Raw genomic sequence first — 17,500 nt, 5'->3', positions numbered from 1 at the left:
CAAAAAATGAGAAAAGCAAATATAAAGAGGAAATAGATACAATAATAATGATAAACAAATAATAAGAAAAGGAGTCACAAGAAGAAGAGGAAGAAGATTAACTGTCGAAGGAGCTAAAGGAACACGAAAATTTCCTTTATAAAACTTAATATTTTTTTTTTACCGCCTTTCTTTGTTGCATATTGAATTGGGCGACCACTGTGGTACTTTTTTTATTGTTATTTAATATTCCGATGGCTGGAAGATGTAACAGTGACTTGTCAAAGAAAAAAAATAGGAGTTAAATAATATATAACGGTGCGAGGCAATCAAGATCAGGATCAAGATGTAAACAAAACCCCAGCTGGTGAATACATGGGCTTTAGACAACACGAAGAGAAATTTAGAGAAAAAAACGAGAAAAGAAGCTGATAATTGGGAAAAAGAGCAAAGATACAATAGAAATGGAACAGTGTATAAATTCTGGATAATAAGAGAACAGAGAGAGAAAGATAAAGGAGAAAAAAGCTGATAAGGAAAACATCATTGGCGCCGCTTGAAAGAGAACTTAAGTAATTTCCTTTTTTCCCGTTGTTCCAGCTGACTTCAACCAACACAAATATCACAATGGCAGGAAAAACTCGAAATTCACACGTAACTAGCGGATTTTCACCCCCATTGTAGCGAGAATTGACCTTTATAATGTCTTAATACTGGCCTTGACAAGCGGGGGCGTAACTGACCTTGTAACTATCAACCTAGCGGCATTATTGACCTTGACCTGGCACGGGGGACTAGTTGACCTTACTAACAACCAGAATATCCCCAAAGTGACGCAAATAACTAATAAATAGCATCAAAATAGTGAGAAATATGGCTAAATGAAGTATAGACTATAAATTTTTAATAAAACCGTGACCCGTGACAAGAGGTGGGGGGCATAGCTGACCTTACTAAGTGCCGGGATATCCCAATGTGACGCAGATAACTAATAAATAACAAAAAATAACGAAAAAAACAAGATACAATGAACTCAACATGGAATACAAAGCAAGAATAGATTTCACGAGACACAAAACGAAGAAAAAATTAAAAAATACGACTTAATTTCTATATCCCCTGTGTTTATTCCCCCAGGTGCGGCAAGGTAAGCCTCCAGGGGTGACACAGGTGCGCAGCAGGCAGGGGTACCACAGGGGGAAGACGAGGAGACGAGAAAATAATGGACATTCCTGAGACAGACAGTGAGGACGAAATGGCGCCGGGGTGGGAGGAAAGGTGCACAGCTGATGGTTTTGTTTTTTATGCCCAGTAAGTGTGGAGGAGTAAGTGGATGATGAGTGATAATTATTTCTCTCTCTCTCTCTCTCTCTCTCTCTCTCTCTCTCGCTCTCTCTCTATTTATCTTTCTTGTTTTTTTTCGCTCATTTGTTTCTTTGTTTTGTTTGAGGTAATGATAAATGTAATAATTCCTTTTTCTCTCTATTTCTGTCTTTCTTTTTTTTCGTTTCTTCGTTTGTTTGTTTATTTGTTTGTCTTTGAGGTAATAATGTGTAATAATTATCTTTTTTTCTCTCTATTTCTCTCTTTCTTTTGTGTTCTACCTCCATTTCTCTTTGTATTTCTTTCTCTCCTCCTTCTTTCGTTTAGTAAGTATAAAGGAAATAGATAATAATAAATGATAAATGTAATAATTATCTTTTCTCTCTCTCTCTCTCTCTTTCTTTTGTTTTTTTATCACTTTCTTTCTTTCTTTCTTTCTTTCTTTCTTTCTTTCTTTCTTTCTTTCTTTCTTTCTTTCTCTCTCTCTCTCTCTCTCTCTCTCTCTCTCTCTCTCTCTCTCTCTCTCTCTCTCTCTCTCTCTCTCTCTCTCTCTCTCTCTCTCTCTCCCTCCCTCCCTCCCTCTCTCCCTCCCTCCCTCCTCTTCTATGCTCAGTAAATGAAGGAGAAATTTGATAATAGTAATAAGTGTAGGAATTCTCTCTCTCTCTCTCTCTCTCTCTCTCTCTCTCTCTCTCTCTCTCTCTCTCTCTCTCTCTCTCTCTCTCTCTCTCTCTCTCTCTCTCTCTCTGGTGGTGATAATAATAGTAATGTTAAATGTTAGTGGTAATTCTGGTGGTGGTGGTGGTGGTGGTGGTGGTGGTGGTGCTGATGATGATGATGGTGTCCCCCTCCCCCCCCCACAGCCACGCCACACAGACGACACAGTGGCAGCACCCGCGCACCAATAAGAAGAAGAAGGTGACAGGAGGTGAGTACTACTACTACTACTACTACTGCTACTACTACTACTACTACTACTACTACTACTACTACTACCAGAACAACAACAACATTACTACTACTACTACTACTACTACTACAAACAAACAAACAAACAAATTCAAAAATACCCCCAGAAAATCAATAGATAAATAAATAACTGAAAAAAAAAGAAAAAAAAATATTGAAACAAATACAAATTATACAAAAAAAAGTAAAATAAAAAGAAATATGAACGAAGAAATAAATAAATAAATAAATAAATAAACAAAAATAACCCAGTTTAACCAAAAAATAACAAGAAAATAACAAAAAAATAAACTAAAATAAAACAAACAAACAAACCTAACCTAACCTAACCTAACCAGACCCCTTACCGCCCCCAGAGCTACCCTACGGCTGGGAACGACAAATAACCGAAGAAGGGAAGGTATTTTTCGTCGACCACGTAAACCACAAGACGACATACACTGACCCCCGCCTTGCCTTTGCCGAGGAGGAGACGAGGTCGTTGGGTGACCTTCGGCAGCGATTCGACAGCAGCACCACAGGGGTTCAGGTCCTGCACGGGAGAGACCTCACAGGAAGGGTCGCAGTAGTCACAGGGGGAAATGCTGGGATTGGTGAGTGGTTTGGGGTGTTTAGGGGAGCTTCGGGGTGTGTAGTGGGGTGCGGACTTGTTATTTTGTGAGTTTAGGAGGAGAATTCAGTGTTTTTCTTATTCTCATTTAATTTTTTTCTCCTAATCTAACTTAACCTATAAAAGTTCTAATTTTTCTACCTCTCTCTTTCTCCTAACTTAACCTAACACTCCTCCCGCAGGTTTCGAGACAGTGCGTTCTCTGGCCTACCACGGGTGCACGGTGGTGATGGCCTGCCGGGACGTGGCCAGGGGGGAGTCTGCGGTGGCCAGGATACACACTCAGAGGCCACACGCAGCCCTACATGTTCTGCAGCTTGACCTGGCCAGCCTCATTAGTGTGAAGAATTTTGCTCATGCCTTCTCCCTGCAGTTTGGGTGAGAGAGAGAGGGAGAGGTAGGGTGTAGAGAGAGAGAGAGGGAGAGGTAGGGTGTAGAGAGAGAGAGAGAGAGAGAGAGAGGTTGGGTGCAGAGAGAGAGAGGGTGTTTTTCAAAGTGAGGGGAATAAAGGGTGTTTTTTTGTGTTTGTGAGGGAGAAAATGTTTGTTTGTTTGTGAGAGAAGGGGAAAAATGTTTGTGTGTGTGTGTGTGTGTGTGTGTGTGTGAGAGAGAGAGAGAGAGAGAGAGAGAGAGAGAGAGAGAGAGAGAGAGAGAGAGAGAGAGAGAGAGAGAGAGAGAGAGAGAGAGAGAGAGAGAGAGAGAGACAGATTTGTTGTCTATGTGTGAGTGAGACTGTGTGTCAGAGAGAATCACAAATTTTCCTCCCTTCCTCCACTCCCCCTTCACTCCACAGACTCCTCCATCTCTCCACCCCTCCCTCCATCTTTCCTCCACCCCTCCATCCCTCCACCAACCCTTAAAACCCCTCCATCTCTCAATATCCCTCCACCTCTCAACCCTTGCAGTATTACCCACCCCTTCACAAACACTCAATTTCCCCCACTCCTCTCTCCCTCCACAGAGCCTCCACCTGTCCACCCTTCCACACACACCTGCATCAACCCTTCATCTACCCACACACTCACTCTCACTCTCCTTCTCCCAGCCGTTGCGACATACTGATACTAAACGCAGGGGTATTCGGACTGCCCCACGCACACACGTCAGATGGATTTGAGGTGATGTTTCAAGTTAATCACCTCTCGCATTTCTACCTGTGCCTCCTTCTGCAGCCCCTCCTGGCCAAGAGTGCACCGGCGAGGGTCATCTTTGTGTCCTGTGAGGCCCATAGGTGAGCAGGTGCCGGGGGGGGGGGAAGTGTGATTGTGTGTGTGTTTGTGTGTGAGGCGATGACATGTTGAAGAGAGAGAGAGAGATGAAGTGAATTTTTGAAAGAGAAATTTGTAAACACAGATTCAGACAGACAGACAGACAAAAAGACTAAAAAGAACAGTTATTTTTGTGAGAGAGAGAGAGAGAGAGAGAGAGAGAGAGAGAGAGAGAGAGAGAGAGAGAGAGAGAGAGCGAGCCTAACCTAACTCCCTCTCCACAAGGTTCGCGAGTCTGGATGTGGACAGCCTTAGGGAGGAGGTGCTGTCCCCCTCCCCCCGCTCCCCCTTCTCCTCCACCACCTCCTACTGCAACACCAAGCTGTGCAATGTGCTGTGTGCCCTTGAAATGCAGCGGAGATTCGGTAGGTGTGCTGTGCCAAGTGTGGTTAGGTTAGGTTGGGTTAGGTTAGGTTGGGTTAGGTTAAGTTAGGTTGGGTTAGGTTGGGTTAGGTTAGGTTAGGTTGGGTTAGGTTAGGTTGGGTTAGGTGTGTGTGTGTGTGTGTGTGTGTGTGTGTGTGTGTGTGTGTGTGTGTGTGTGTGTGTGTGTGTGTGTGTGAGAGAGAGAGAGAGAGAGAGAGAGAGAGAGAGAGAGAGAGAGAGTTTTTTTTTTGCTGTTTTGTGTGAGAGGAAAAGAAATATTAGTGTTTTGAGAGAGAAAGAGAGAGAGAGAGAGAGAAAGGATTTATTTGTGTGTGTGTGTGTGTGTAAGAGAGAGAGAGAGAGAGAGAGAGGGATAAGTTAGGTAGATTAAGTGTAATATGTTTGCTTCGTGTGTGTGTGTATGTGTGTGTGTGTGTGTGTGATATGCATAGATAGAAAACACACACACACACTCTCTCTCTCTCTCTCTCTCTCTCTCTCTCTCTCTCTCTCTCTCTCTCTCTCTCTCTCTCTCTCTCTCTCTCTCTCTCTCTCTCTCTCTCCAGGTGACCAAGGGATAAACAGCTATGCAGTCCACCCAGGGAATGCGGTGGCAAGTGGTCTGGCGCGGCACTGGTGGGGGTACCGCCTGCTCTTCTCCCTCGTCCAGCCATTCACCAAGACACTGGTAGGTGGTGGTGGTGGGAGGAGGAGGAGGAGGAGGAGGCTTAGAAGAGGAGGAGGAGGAGAAAGAAAAAGGCTTAGAAGGAGGAAGAGAAGGCTAAAAGAAGGAGGAGGAGGAGGAAGAGGATAAAACTAGGAGGAGGAGGGATAGGAAGCTAGGAGGAGGAAGAGAAAGGGAGGAGGAGGAGATACATCATTTACAAGAATAGTTACAATAGTAGTAGTAATAATTCACCTAACAACCTCATTAACCTTCCCGTTCCCAATCACAAACAGCAACAGGCATGTGCAAGCAGCGTGTTCTGTGCCGCCAGCAACGACTTGGCGCGGTACGGTGGAGTGTATGTCAACAACTGCGTTCCTTGTATGCCTTCTGCTCAAGCCATGGACAGCGTTCTGGGGCACCGTCTGTGGGTGGTGTCCCTTAAGATGATAGAGGGGTGTATTAGGACAACGTGCATTTAATCTATGTATTGGTAGTAGTGGTAAATAAGTTGTTTTGATAGGCTTTGCTACAGTCTCTTTCTCTCTCTCTCTCGCTCGCGCCACCTGTTTTCAAGGCCACGTGACTAGCAGGGTTCTCAAGAGTGTTTCTCCTGTTAATAGTGTGCAAATGTTGTTAATCTGTCACTGGGGCCATAAAAAACACTAATAAAAACCCGTGTCACTTCAACTACAGCCTTTTAAAGAGTGTTTCTCCTGTTAGTAATGTAGAAATCTTGTTAATCTGTCACTAGAACCGTAAAAACCCTTAAAAACCCGTGTCATTTCAACTACAGCCTTTTAAAGAGTGTTTCTCCTGTTAGTAATGTAAAAATATTGTTAATCTGTCACTAGAACCCTAAAAACATCCTTGAAAACCCGTGTCACTTCAACTACAGCCTTTTAAAGTGTTGTTCCTGTTAATAATGTAGAAATCTTGTAAATCTTTCACTAGAACCGCAAAAACACCTTTGAAAATTTGTGTCTATTTAACTAGAGCCTTTGGAAAGTAGTGGCGGTTCTCAAATGTTTCAGAAGTGCTAGAGAGAGAGAGAGAGAGAGAGAGAGAGAGAGAGACTTTGGTTGTGGTGGTGGTGGCGGTGATTGGTTAGGTTAGATTGAAAGAGAGAGAGAGTTGGTTTATTTGTTTATTGTTGTGTTTTTGTTTATTTAATTTTGATGTGTCCAGCCAGACCAGCCAGCCAGCCAGTTAGCTAATCAGTCATTATTCAATATTTCTCTGTGTCACGTTGAATTAAGATCTTATTGCCAAAGAAAATAAAAGTTATAATTAAATGCACTGTTTTTAGGCCCTCCTGCTAGAGTTAAATTGTTTATTGTAAGATAACTTTGCTTCCCAGTATGGCTGTGTCTGTGACTTCACCGGCAGCCATCTTGGTATGTCTGTTACTTCTATAGTTTATTCATTAGTTTTCTTGCTCGTTGCTGTGATGTAATGTCTTGAAAAATATTGAATAATGATGGGAGGTAGCTATAAGGAGGAGTTATAGATTGATAGGGTTTTGTATGCAAAACATAACTGAGCCTTTCAAGATGGCTGTCTGAAACCTCTACAGCAGCCATCTTGGAATGCCAGCTTAAATGTCAGAATTGATTTCTAAGTGGAAATCTTTATTTTTGGAAGATTACATAAGACAGAAATATTTACAAGTCAATTTTGGTATTCTCTTAATTTTGTTCTAAAGCGAGAATAGCAGAAAATTATTGCTATTAGGATATTGCAGTGACATAGGGCAGATCACCATATTAAATTAAACAACAAATTCACCTTTCTCAAAGACTATATAGATATTATTACGCATTGATTTACATTGCTTATTATTTCTTATATTGTTTTTTGTATTTATAGCAGCTATAATTATTGTCTCATAGATATTGCAGTCATGTTTGTTAGTTAGCAGTGAGTCACCCCGTACATTAGAAGCAAGAAATCCATATTTTAAAGATTTACACTAAGAGGTAATAGACAATAATATAATTTGATAACTTTCTAAATCGTTTTATATAGTCATAGTGCTTTAATGTGGCCGTTTCAGAGATATTTGAGTAATTAGTTGTAAATCGCCAAATGAACAAAAAAAATTATAAATCCATATTTTTGAACTATCACATGGTCATATAAACGTCCCGCTTTTTATTTATAATAATTTTTTCAAGTCGTTTTTCTTTAGTCATAATGCCTTAGAATACTGTTTAGAGACATTTGTGTTCGTAGCGGTAAGCCACAAAATGAAGGAAAAAAGCATAAACTCACATTTTCCAACACTTTTATGAAAAAATAAACCTCACACTTCACTTATGATAATTTTCAAACACATTTTCTGCAATAATAACATACAAAAATAACAGTTTGAAAAATATAAGACAACCCACCAAATGAACAAAAAAACTGAAAACCACATTTTAAAACACCCCTATGCAAAACCAACCCCAATCATTCACTTAAAATAAACCTCTGAAGTAAACCTACCCCAAAGAAACCGTTTAAAATAAGAGTTTGGGGGAAAGGATTGCAAGATGAGGAAGGCAGCGCGCGCCGGGACAGACAGAGAGACAGGCGGGGTGAGGGAGAGACACACACACATACACACACACACGCACGCAGCTTGAAGGTTTGCGTGTGGCGTTGGCTGCGTGTGTTGCGTGCAGGAGTGAGGCTCAACCATGGGGGCCTATTTGTCTAAGCCCGTTACTGAAAAACATAGTAGTGATGATAAGAGACCGGGTGTTTGTTACGGCGCCTCCTCAATGCAAGGGTGGCGTGTGTCTCAGGAGGTAAGTGTGTGTGTGCGTGCGTGCGTGTGAGTATTGGGACTAGGGATAGAGTCGCTGTGTGAGGAAGAGAGAGAGAGAGAGTGCAAGGCTTTTAATTTTCCTCGTGTTTGTTTGTTTGTGTCATCTGGCTTTGTTTGTTTGTTTGTTTGGGGTTGGTAACTGTGTGTGTGTGTGTGTGTGTGTGTGTGTGTGTGTGTGTGGCGGGAGAGTATTGGGGGAGTCTTAGAATAGAGAGAGAGGGAGAGAGAGAGAGAGAGAGAGAGAGAGAGAGTGTGTGTGTGTGTGTGTGTGTGTGTGAGAGAGAGAGAAAGAGAGAGAGAGCTTTTTTCTACAGTATAATATTGTTTCCCCAGGCAGCCCCTAACCAGACCCTTTCCTTCTGCAGGACCTCCCCTAACCTAACCTAACTTAGCCTAACCTAACCTAACCTAACTTAACCTAACCTAACCTAACTGAACCTAACCTAACCTAACTGAACCTAACCTTACCTAACTTAGCCTAATCTAACCTAACTTAACCTAACCTAACTTAACCTAACCTTACCTAACTGAACCTAACCTAACTTAACCTAACCTAACTGAACCTAACCTAACCTAACCTAACTTAACCTAACCTAACCTAACTGAACCTAACCTAACTGAACCTAACCTAACCTAACTTAACTTAACCTAACGTTTCCTAAATATTGCTTCCCCATCTCCTCACAGCCAAACACAAACACACCGCATGAAAACCTAATAAAACACCACAAAAAACACTCATTCCTTCCTTGGACACCCCGAAACATTATAATCTCTCCCCATTTACTTTAATATTAAACCACCTCTCTCTCTCTCTCTCTCCTCTCTCTCTCTCTCTCTCTCTCTCTCTCTCTCTCTCTCTCTCTCTCTCTCTCTCTCTCTCTCTCTCTCTGCCAGCATCACCCAGGCCCTCCCAGCCTCTCTCAGTTTCACCCAGCCTCTCACAGCATCACCCAGCCCCTCACAGCCTCTCCCAGCCTCTCTCAGCTTCACCCAGGCCCTCCCAGCATCACCCAGCCCCTCACAGCCTCTCCCAGCTTCTCTCAGCTTCACCCAGGCCCCTCCAGCATCACCCAGCCCCTCACAGCCTCTCCCAACCTTTCTCAGCATCACCCAGGCCCTCCCAGCCTCTCTCAGCTTCACCCAGGCCCTCATAGCCTCTCCCATCCTCTCACAGCATCACCCAGCTTCTCTCAGCTTCACCCAGCTTCTCTCAGCTTCACCCAGCCTCACCCAGCCTCTCCCAGCCTCTCCCAGCCTCTCATTGGCAAAAGAAACACACTCACAATCCCAGCCTCACCAAAACACACAAAAAACACCTCATTTCTTCCCCCAACACCACGCAAACACCCTCATCTCTTCCCAAACATTCACTCAACACCAAGTGATTTCTGAAACACCTAAAAATGACCTTAAAGATTTAAAAACACCCTTAAAACACCCTTACTGCTTGTCTCTCGCCCCACAACACCCTGAAACCAAACAAAAAACACTTACTAAAACACACACAAGCCTAACCTTATCTAACCACCTCTCTCTCTCTCTCTGTCTCGCGTTACAGGATGCCCACAATGCAATTCTGGACTTTGACACAAACACACACCTCTTCGCTGTGTACGATGGTCATGGAGGTCACGAGGTCAGCGCGTACACGGCCCTCGAGCTGCCGCAGGTCATCAAGAACATGGAGGCCTATACGAAAGGTCAAATTTCGCAGGCACTGACTGATGCGTTTCTCAAGTTCGACTCTACGCTTGTGCAGCCCGAGGTGGTGACGGTGCTGACACAGATAGCCAGTAGCAAGGAGGAGGGCTGCTGGTGGGTACTGGGGGGTTTGGGGGGGAAATGGGGGTGTTGTGCGTGTGTGTGTGTGTGTGTTTGTGTTTTAATTTTTTTGTTTTTTTGTTTTTTTGTTTAATTTTCTTCATTTTCTCCTCTTCCTTTCTTTCTCTTCGTCTTCCTTCACCTCTTCTCCTGTCTCTCTTCCTCTTTCTTCACTTTCCTCCTCTCTTGTTTCTCTCTCTCTCTCTCTTCTTTCTTCTCTCCTTCACCTTCCTCCTCTTCTTCATTCTCTTTCTTCACCTCTCTCTTCCTTCCTTCCTTCCTTCCTTCCTTCCTTCCTTCCTTCCTTCCTTCCTTCCTTCCTTCCTTCCTTCCTTCCTTCCTTCCTTCCTTCCTTCCTGTCTCTCTCTCTCTTCTTTCCTCCTCTTCCCTCTTTCCTCCTCTTTCCTCTTTCCTCCTCTCTCTTCTGTTCCTCCTCTTCCCTCACCTCTCTCCTCTCTCTCTCTCCCTCTCCCTCTCCCTCTCTCTCTCTCTCTTGCAGAATCAGACGACAGTGAAGAGGATGTAGACGATCTGTACAGGGAAGCCACCATGCCCTTAGCAGAGGTCATCGCCAAGTACGCAGACAATCCTCAGGTCGCGCGCTGCAAGGATAAGAAGGTGGGTCGGGTCAGGTCGGGTCAAGTTAGGTTAGGGTAGGGTAGGGTAGGTTAGTGTGTGTGTGTGTTTTGTTTGTTTTTTTTTATTTGGTTAGTGTGTGTGTGTGTGTGTTTTCTTGTTTTTTATTTATTTATTTATTTATTTATTTATGTATTTTTGTATCATTTAAATTTTCTCACTTTTCACTTATCAGATCAAACAGAATATTAATTAATTATTATCTCATTTTATTCTAATTTATCTAATAATTAACATTCTCTCTCTCTCTCTCTCTCTCTCTCTCTCTCTCTCTCTCTCTCTCTCTCTCTCTCTCTCTCTCTCTCTCTCTCTCTCTCTCTCTCTCTCTCTCTCTCACAGCAGGGTAGCCTCCCCCTTCCTGAAAGCCAAGAACAGCCGTGACACCACCACCACCACCAGCAGCAGCAGCAGCAGCAGCAGCAGCGTGGGGGAGACGTCAGGGGTAGAGGAAGCAGAGAAGGTTGAAATTGCAGCCTCCTCCTCTTCTTCCTTCCTCCCCTCCATTAGCCTCTTTAAATGGAACAGAGGAAGAAGTGAAGAAGGAAGAGGAGAAAGACGAAGAAAACGAGGACGAGGCGAAAGAGAAAGATCAGAAAATGGAGATAAACGGAACAGACACAAACAAACACCTAACAAACGGGGACAATATAGAAAACGGCGACCAGGCGGACCCGGGCGGACCAGAACTCCACCCGGGACCACAAGACGCCAGAAAAAACACCAGAAATTAAGATTAACGGCCCAGAAACCGCAGAGGAAGCCAAACAGGATGCAGAGAAGACCGTCACAGCAGACTCGATGATTAACGGGGAGGCAGAACAGATTGGGGGGGAGGAGAACGCATCAGAGCGCCCACGGAAGGGGAAGATGAAGGGGGGAGGGGGAAAGGGGAAGGGATTATTGAAGAATTCCGAGATCTTGGCCATTAGAGAGAGGAGGGCGAAGGAGAAGAGGAGAGAGGCTGCAATAAAAGCAGCAGAAATTTATAGGAAGATACAGGAAGGAGGGAGGAAGGAGGAGGAGGAAGACGAAGATGAGGAGGACGAGGATGAGACCTTTCAGGATGGCTGGGTTGAGTGTTTTGTTGTGCGTTTGTTTGTTTGTTTGTTTGTTTGTTTGTATTTTTAGTGTCTTTGTGTGTGTGTGCGTGTGTGCGTTTACCTATACAAATAACTACACCCGTTTGTCCGTCTGCAGTGACATAGAAGACGCAGACGCAGAAGAGAGTGAGGAAGACGAAGAGGAGGAAGAGGAGGAGGAGGAGGAAGAAGAGGAAGAGGACGACGATGATGATGAGGAGGAAGAGGATGAGGAAGATGGGGTAGAGGCAGAAGAGGACGAAGATGACCCATACACTCAATTTGCTCTCAACATGAAGGAAGAGGTGAGAGAGAGAGAGAGAGACAGAGAGAGAGAGAGAGAGAGAGAGAGAGAGACCCAAAACACACAACTGAACATCTGTCTATTGGTTTATCTCTCTCTCTCTCTCTCTCTCTCTCTCTCTCTCTCTCTCTCTCTCTCTCTCTCTCACATCCTCCTTAACTTACCTTAAACAACTGCAAAAAAAAAAAAAAAGCACATTATTTCATCCAAAAAAACATTAAAAACACCAAAAAACACTTCAGTTCACCCTTTAAACACACCAAAACAACTGATTATTTCAAACAAAAACACCAAAAAGCACATTATTCCACCCAAAAAAACATTAAAAAACACCATTTTACCCAAAACACACCAAAAAAACACCATTTCAAACAAAAACAACCAAAAAGCACATTATTCCACCCAAAAAAAAACATTAAAAAACACAAAAAAAAAACACCATTTCACCCAAAACACACCAAAAAAAACACCATTTCAAACAAAAACAACCAAAAAGCACATTATTCCATCCAAAAAAAACATTAAAAAACACAAAAAAAAAACACCATTTCACCCAAAACACACCAAAAAAACACCATTTCAAACAAATACACCAAAAAGCACATTATTCCACCCAAAAAAAAAAACATTAAAAAACTCAAAAAAACACCATTTTACCCAAAACATGAAAAAAAAAACCATTTCAAACAAAAACACCAAAAAAAAAACATCTTTCCTTATAAAAAACACAAAAAAAACGCACCTAACCTAACGTGACGCCACTTCCCGGCAGCCTGGGTTTGACAGCGGATGTACAGCCTGTGTAGCGCTGTTGCACGGGTCGGAGCTGTATGTGGCAAACGTTGGTGATTCCCGCTGTGTCGTTTGCCAAGACGGTGTAGCCATGGACATGTCGCTCGACCCACAAACCTGAGGACGACCCCGAGGCGACCCGAATCAGGAATGCTGGGGGCAGGGTCACGGCCGACGGGCAGGGTTAATGGTGGCCTTAAACCTATCCAGGGCTATTGGTGAGGGTGATTAGGGTTGGGGAGGTTAGGGGGTGGTTGCGGTGCTTAATTCTGTTTTTTGGGGTGATAAATGTTTTTTTTTTTTTTTATATATTATGATTATTTTTCATTTATTTATTTTTGTTTTATTTATTTACTTACTTTTTCACATCATTTTGTTTATTTTCTATGTTATTTTTTTGTTTTTCCAGAGTTTAATTCATTTTTTTTTTACATATTACTGAAATATTATACAAATTATCACCATTATTTATTTATTTTATTTATTTATTTATTTATTCTGTGTTTTAATGGGGCCCCAGTGTGTCTGCAATGTGATATTTTAGATTCTGTGGTATTTTAGGGTGTTTTTCTAGTGTTTAAGAGTGTTTTGGTGGCATCTAGGGTGAAATAGAAGCTTGTTTAGGGTGAAAAGCAACATTAGGCAAGGTTTTCAGGGTGTGTAGGGCAACAAAGAGGGTTTTAGGGTGGATTCCTCATATTTAGGGTGATTTTAAGGCATGTAGGGTGAGCATTGAGAGTGGGCAACCATTCTAGGGTGTGTGTAGGGAGGCAGCTACAAGATTTTTACTGTTTTAGGGTGTTTACCAGTGTTTAGGGTGCATATTTAGTGTTTGGCAAGGTTCTAGGGTGAGTGAATAGTGTGTAGGGTGTGTGCGTGTGTGTGTGTGTGCAGGGAGGTGGCCATGACAAAGGGGATGCTTATGTTGCCCCCAGAATGCTGCAGTGTGTAGCATTGTTTTGCTCCACCTCCCAGAGCAACCAAAACCGAGGTTATTCTGAGTTACTGTCTGTACGTGGCAGCTGACCTCGTTCCACCTCGGACAGTGTTTGTGTGTGCGTGTGTGTGTATGTGTTAGGTTTGGCTTGGTTAGGTTAGGTTAGGTTTGGCTTGGTTAGGTTTGGTTAGGCTTGGTTAGGTTAGGCTTGGTTAGGTTAAGCTTGGTTAGGTTAGGTTCGGCTTGGTTAGGTTAGGTTTGGTTAGGTTAGGTTTGGTTAGGTTAGGTTAAGCTTGGTTAGGTTAGGTTAGGTTTGGCTTGGTTAGGTTTGGTTAGGTTAGGTTAGGTTCGGCTTGGTTAGGTCAGGTTAGGTTAGGTTTGGCTTGGTTAGGTTAGGTTAGGCTTGGTTAGGTTAGGTTTGGCTTGGTTAGGTTAGGTTAGGTTTGGCTTGGTTAGGTTTGGTTAGGTTAGGTTAAGCTTGGTTAGGTTAGGTTTGGCTTGGTTAGGTTAGGTTTTGGCTTGGCTTGGTTAAAACACTGAAAAAAACACCAAAAAATATCGAAAAACACCAAAAAGCACCTTAACGACCCTTCTGCTGACAGGTGACCACGGATACAAGCAGAAACAAGGCTTTACCAGCAGAGGAACAGATGATAAGCCCGCTGCCAGATGTCCGTTCTGTCACCCTCACCCCCAAAGACCGGTTTATCATTGTGGCCTGTGACGGAATATGGAATTCTCTGTCGTCCACAAGAGGCGTGTGACTTTGTGGCCGAACGCTTGGACAAGATGGGGGAGGACGGCTCTCTCAGCAGTATATGTGAGGAGGTGGGTGTCTGGGGGGGGGGAAAGGGGCCTGGGCGATGTGTATGTGTGTGTGTGTATGTGTGTGTGTGTGTTTAAATGTGTTTTTTTTTTATTTTCGTTAGTGTTTGTGTTGAAATGTTTTTTTTTTTTTTTTTTGGCAGTGTTTGTTTGTGCGTTTGTGTGTTTGGGTTTGTGTTGTGTTGAAATGTGTGTTTTTTGGGGGTTTTGTTTGATAGAGAGTGTTTGTTTGTTTGTGTGTTTGTGTGTTTGTGTTGAGTGTTTAAAAGTTTGTTGTTGGATGTTTGCAAGAGAGAAAGATTGTTTGTTTGTGTGTTTGTGTGTTTGGGTTTGTGGTGGGTGTCTAAATGTGTGTTTGTGAGATTTTGCTAGTTAGTGTTTGTTTGTTTGTTTGTCAGGGTTTGTGTTGAGTGTTTAAATGAGTGTTTTTTGAAATTTTGCTACATAGCGTTTGTTTATTTGTTTTGTTTGTTTGTTTGTGAGAGGCTACATTCACACAAGCCTAAAAAAAATGGCGAGTTTTGGCAGTCAGTCCACATTTCCTGACACACACACACCACTTAACAACCCACAACAGCCAGATGTAGCGGCCTTTATCCCCACTACAGCCACACAAACCATCTGGCCTCCCCATCTTGACTACAATGTGCAGTTCTGGCCCCCATCGTTACAGGAATAACGTACGGCTTTTAGAAGAGGTTTAGGGTTATAACAAGGACGTTTAGGGTTATAACAAGGACGTTTAGGGTTATAACAAGGAGGTTTAGGGTTATAACAAGAGGGAATTAGTGTTTTAACAAGGAAAGGAAGCAAAATTCATAGAGTAATTAGCAGGAAGTCATTGAATTCAACCTTGAAAATTTGACGTTTAAAAAGGACACAGGAAAAGATAAGTCGTCAAATACTGGGGGATGATTGGAACAGACTCAGTAATCACATCGTTAGTGCTGAGACGCTGCGGAGCTTTAAAAGATTGGACAGGTGCGTGGATGGGGGGTCGTAGGATTAAATACATAGGGATATATCAAACAGGGACTGCTACATGTACATCTGGCGGCTTGTTCCAGCTTCCCTTACGTGTGTTGTTGATGCAAAGGAGAATGGTTTAGATACGAGGGATGAGGGGCACTCCTGATTGGCTCGTTTGAATTTGACCTTTGTGAGGGGTCGTTAGGGTGTTGTTCAGGTGTGTGTGTGTGTGTGTGTGTGTGTGATGGAAAGTTTGTTGGTTTGGGAGAGAATTTGCGTTTAAAAGAGAGATTTGAGAGACAGAGAGAGAGAGAATGTATGTTTTTTGTGTGTGAGAAAGAGAGAATGCATATATTTGTGTGTGTGTGAGAGAGAGAGAGAGAGAGAGAGAGAGACAACTACCACCACCATCACCACCACCACCATTATCATACTAATTAATATTTAATTTATGTATATTTTATCCACCACCACTCTCTCTCTCTCTCTCTCTCTCTCTCTCTCTCTCTCTCTCTCTCTCTCTCTGTCTCTGTCTCTGTCTCTCTCTCTCTCTCTCACACACCACTAACCCCCCCTCTCTCTCTCTCTCTCACCACTAACCTCCCTCTCTCTCTCTCTCTTCCACAGCTATTCGAGCACTGTCTTGCCCCTGACACACATGGGGATGGGACAGGCTGTGACAATATGACCTGTATCATCATCCAACTTAATGGGGTCACGACCTCCTCTAAACGACCCCTGCAGGAAGAGGAGGAAGAAGAGGAGGAGGAGGAGGAGGAGGGGAGGAAGAGGGAGGAGGAGGAGGGAGAGTCTCGTCCAGAAGGGAAGAAGATGAAGAAAAGTGAATAATCTGTATATTTATTAGGTCATTATTATTATTATTATTATTATTATTATTATTATTATTATTATTATTATTATTATTCATTCCTTCTTTGTTATTTATCTTTTTTATTATTGTTTGGTTAGATTGATTGGTTTGTGTGTGTGTGTGTGTGTGTGTGTGTGTGTGTGTGTGTGTGTGTGTGTGTGTGTGTGTGTGTGTGTGTTTAGCGAAAGGCAGGTGTATTACTACTACTACTACTACTACTACTACTACTACTACTACTACTACTACTACTACTATTATTATTATTATTATTATTGTTTATTTTTTGCCTTTAATACTTCTCTCTCTCTCTCTCTCTCTCTCTCTCTCTCTCTCTCTCTCTCTCTCTCTCTCTCTCTCTCTCTCTCTCTCTCTCTCTCTCTCTCTCTCTCTCTCTCATAATTTTAGTTCATTTTACAGATTTTTTTTATTTATTTATTATTTTCTTTATTTTCTATTTTTTTTTTTTTTTGAGCCAGGCGAGAAAGAAGGAAAGTATTGATGGATTAGTGCTCCGTGTGTGTGTGTGTGTGTGTGTGTGTGTGTGTGTGTGTGTGTGTGTGTGTGTGTGTGTGAGGCAGTCAGACAAACAAACCCACCTATCTGTCTGTCAGTCTGTATGAACGAGTGTGAGAGTTAAGTATGTTTGTATGCACGCACACAAACACACACACACACACACACACACAACAAACAAACACTCACAGGACCACAGAGATCAATAAACAGACAGACAGACAGACAGATCGTTCCACAGTACAAATTGACTTGAGAGAGATAGAGAAGAGGAAGAAGAGGAGGACATGAAAGCATTTCTCTCCGCCCTCTCTCTCTCTCTCTCTCTCTCTCAGGGCTCAGCGGTCATTCACGCCTCATGCTCTCCCTACTACTATTATGACTACTACTAGTACTATTTTATCACAGGAGTTACTATTGTGTACTAGCGGTCGATATAATTGTTGTTTACATTTGGTTAAGCTCGTATCCCCGCTACGCTATCGCCTCCTTTGTTTGTTTTGATTTTCTTTTCTTTTATTTTTCTCCTTTTTTAGCTAAATTTAAACGTACCAATGGTCTAGGAGGTAGAGAAAGAACAGGAATTTGTATTAAACTCTTTAACTTTGATTGTGTGTTTTTTATATTGTCCTGAAAATGTTATATGAGGGATATGGTTTGGTTTGTGTGTGTGTTGGTGAGAAGAGAGAAGGAAGTGATATAGAGGAAAAAAAAATGTTGGAAGCGAAGTAAGATTGAAAAAAAAATATATAGGAG

At 42.6% G+C, this 17,500-nt stretch overlaps 2 protein-coding genes across 4 annotated transcripts in view; both read left to right on the top strand.

The window, feature by feature from the left end:
* LOC135096444 (WW domain-containing oxidoreductase-like) overlaps window positions 1-6,474 on the top strand; it is a 22,697-nt gene extending 16,223 nt beyond the window's left edge. The window contains exons 1-9 of one of the 3 annotated variants that reach the window (XM_063997947.1): window positions 328-551; window positions 1,117-1,257; window positions 2,166-2,230; window positions 2,628-2,864; window positions 3,064-3,259; window positions 3,927-4,112; window positions 4,375-4,514; window positions 5,079-5,200; window positions 5,473-6,474. In XM_063997947.1, coding sequence (XP_063854017.1) covers window positions 1,202-1,257; window positions 2,166-2,230; window positions 2,628-2,864; window positions 3,064-3,259; window positions 3,927-4,112; window positions 4,375-4,514; window positions 5,079-5,200; window positions 5,473-5,661 — 1,191 coding nt within the window. In that variant the 5' untranslated portion in view covers window positions 328-551; window positions 1,117-1,201 and the 3' untranslated portion in view covers window positions 5,662-6,474. Of the gene's footprint in view, window positions 1-327; window positions 552-1,116; window positions 1,291-2,165; window positions 2,231-2,627; window positions 2,865-3,063; window positions 3,260-3,926; window positions 4,113-4,374; window positions 4,515-5,078; window positions 5,201-5,472 lie in introns of those variants that run through there. The other 2 variants (XM_063997945.1, XM_063997946.1) reach the window with 2 other exon arrangements.
* Window positions 6,475-7,719: 1,245 nt separating this feature from the next.
* Window positions 7,720-16,265, top strand: LOC135096475 (probable protein phosphatase CG10417). The gene is given in 11 exon segments (XM_063997978.1): window positions 7,720-7,974; window positions 9,556-9,808; window positions 10,318-10,436; window positions 11,428-11,838; window positions 12,610-12,738; window positions 12,740-12,811; window positions 12,814-12,847; window positions 14,169-14,188; window positions 14,190-14,315; window positions 14,317-14,394; window positions 15,988-16,265. Coding segments are annotated over 11 exon segments (1,575 nt in total). The 5' UTR covers window positions 7,720-7,863; the 3' UTR covers window positions 16,210-16,265.
* Window positions 16,266-17,500: the final 1,235 nt, after the last annotated feature.

Source organism: Scylla paramamosain, unplaced genomic scaffold (assembly GCF_035594125.1).
Source record: "Scylla paramamosain isolate STU-SP2022 unplaced genomic scaffold, ASM3559412v1 Contig4, whole genome shotgun sequence".
Taxonomy (NCBI): Eukaryota; Metazoa; Arthropoda; class Malacostraca; order Decapoda; family Portunidae; genus Scylla; species Scylla paramamosain.
This window is presented reverse-complemented; position numbering and strand designations above follow the sequence as displayed.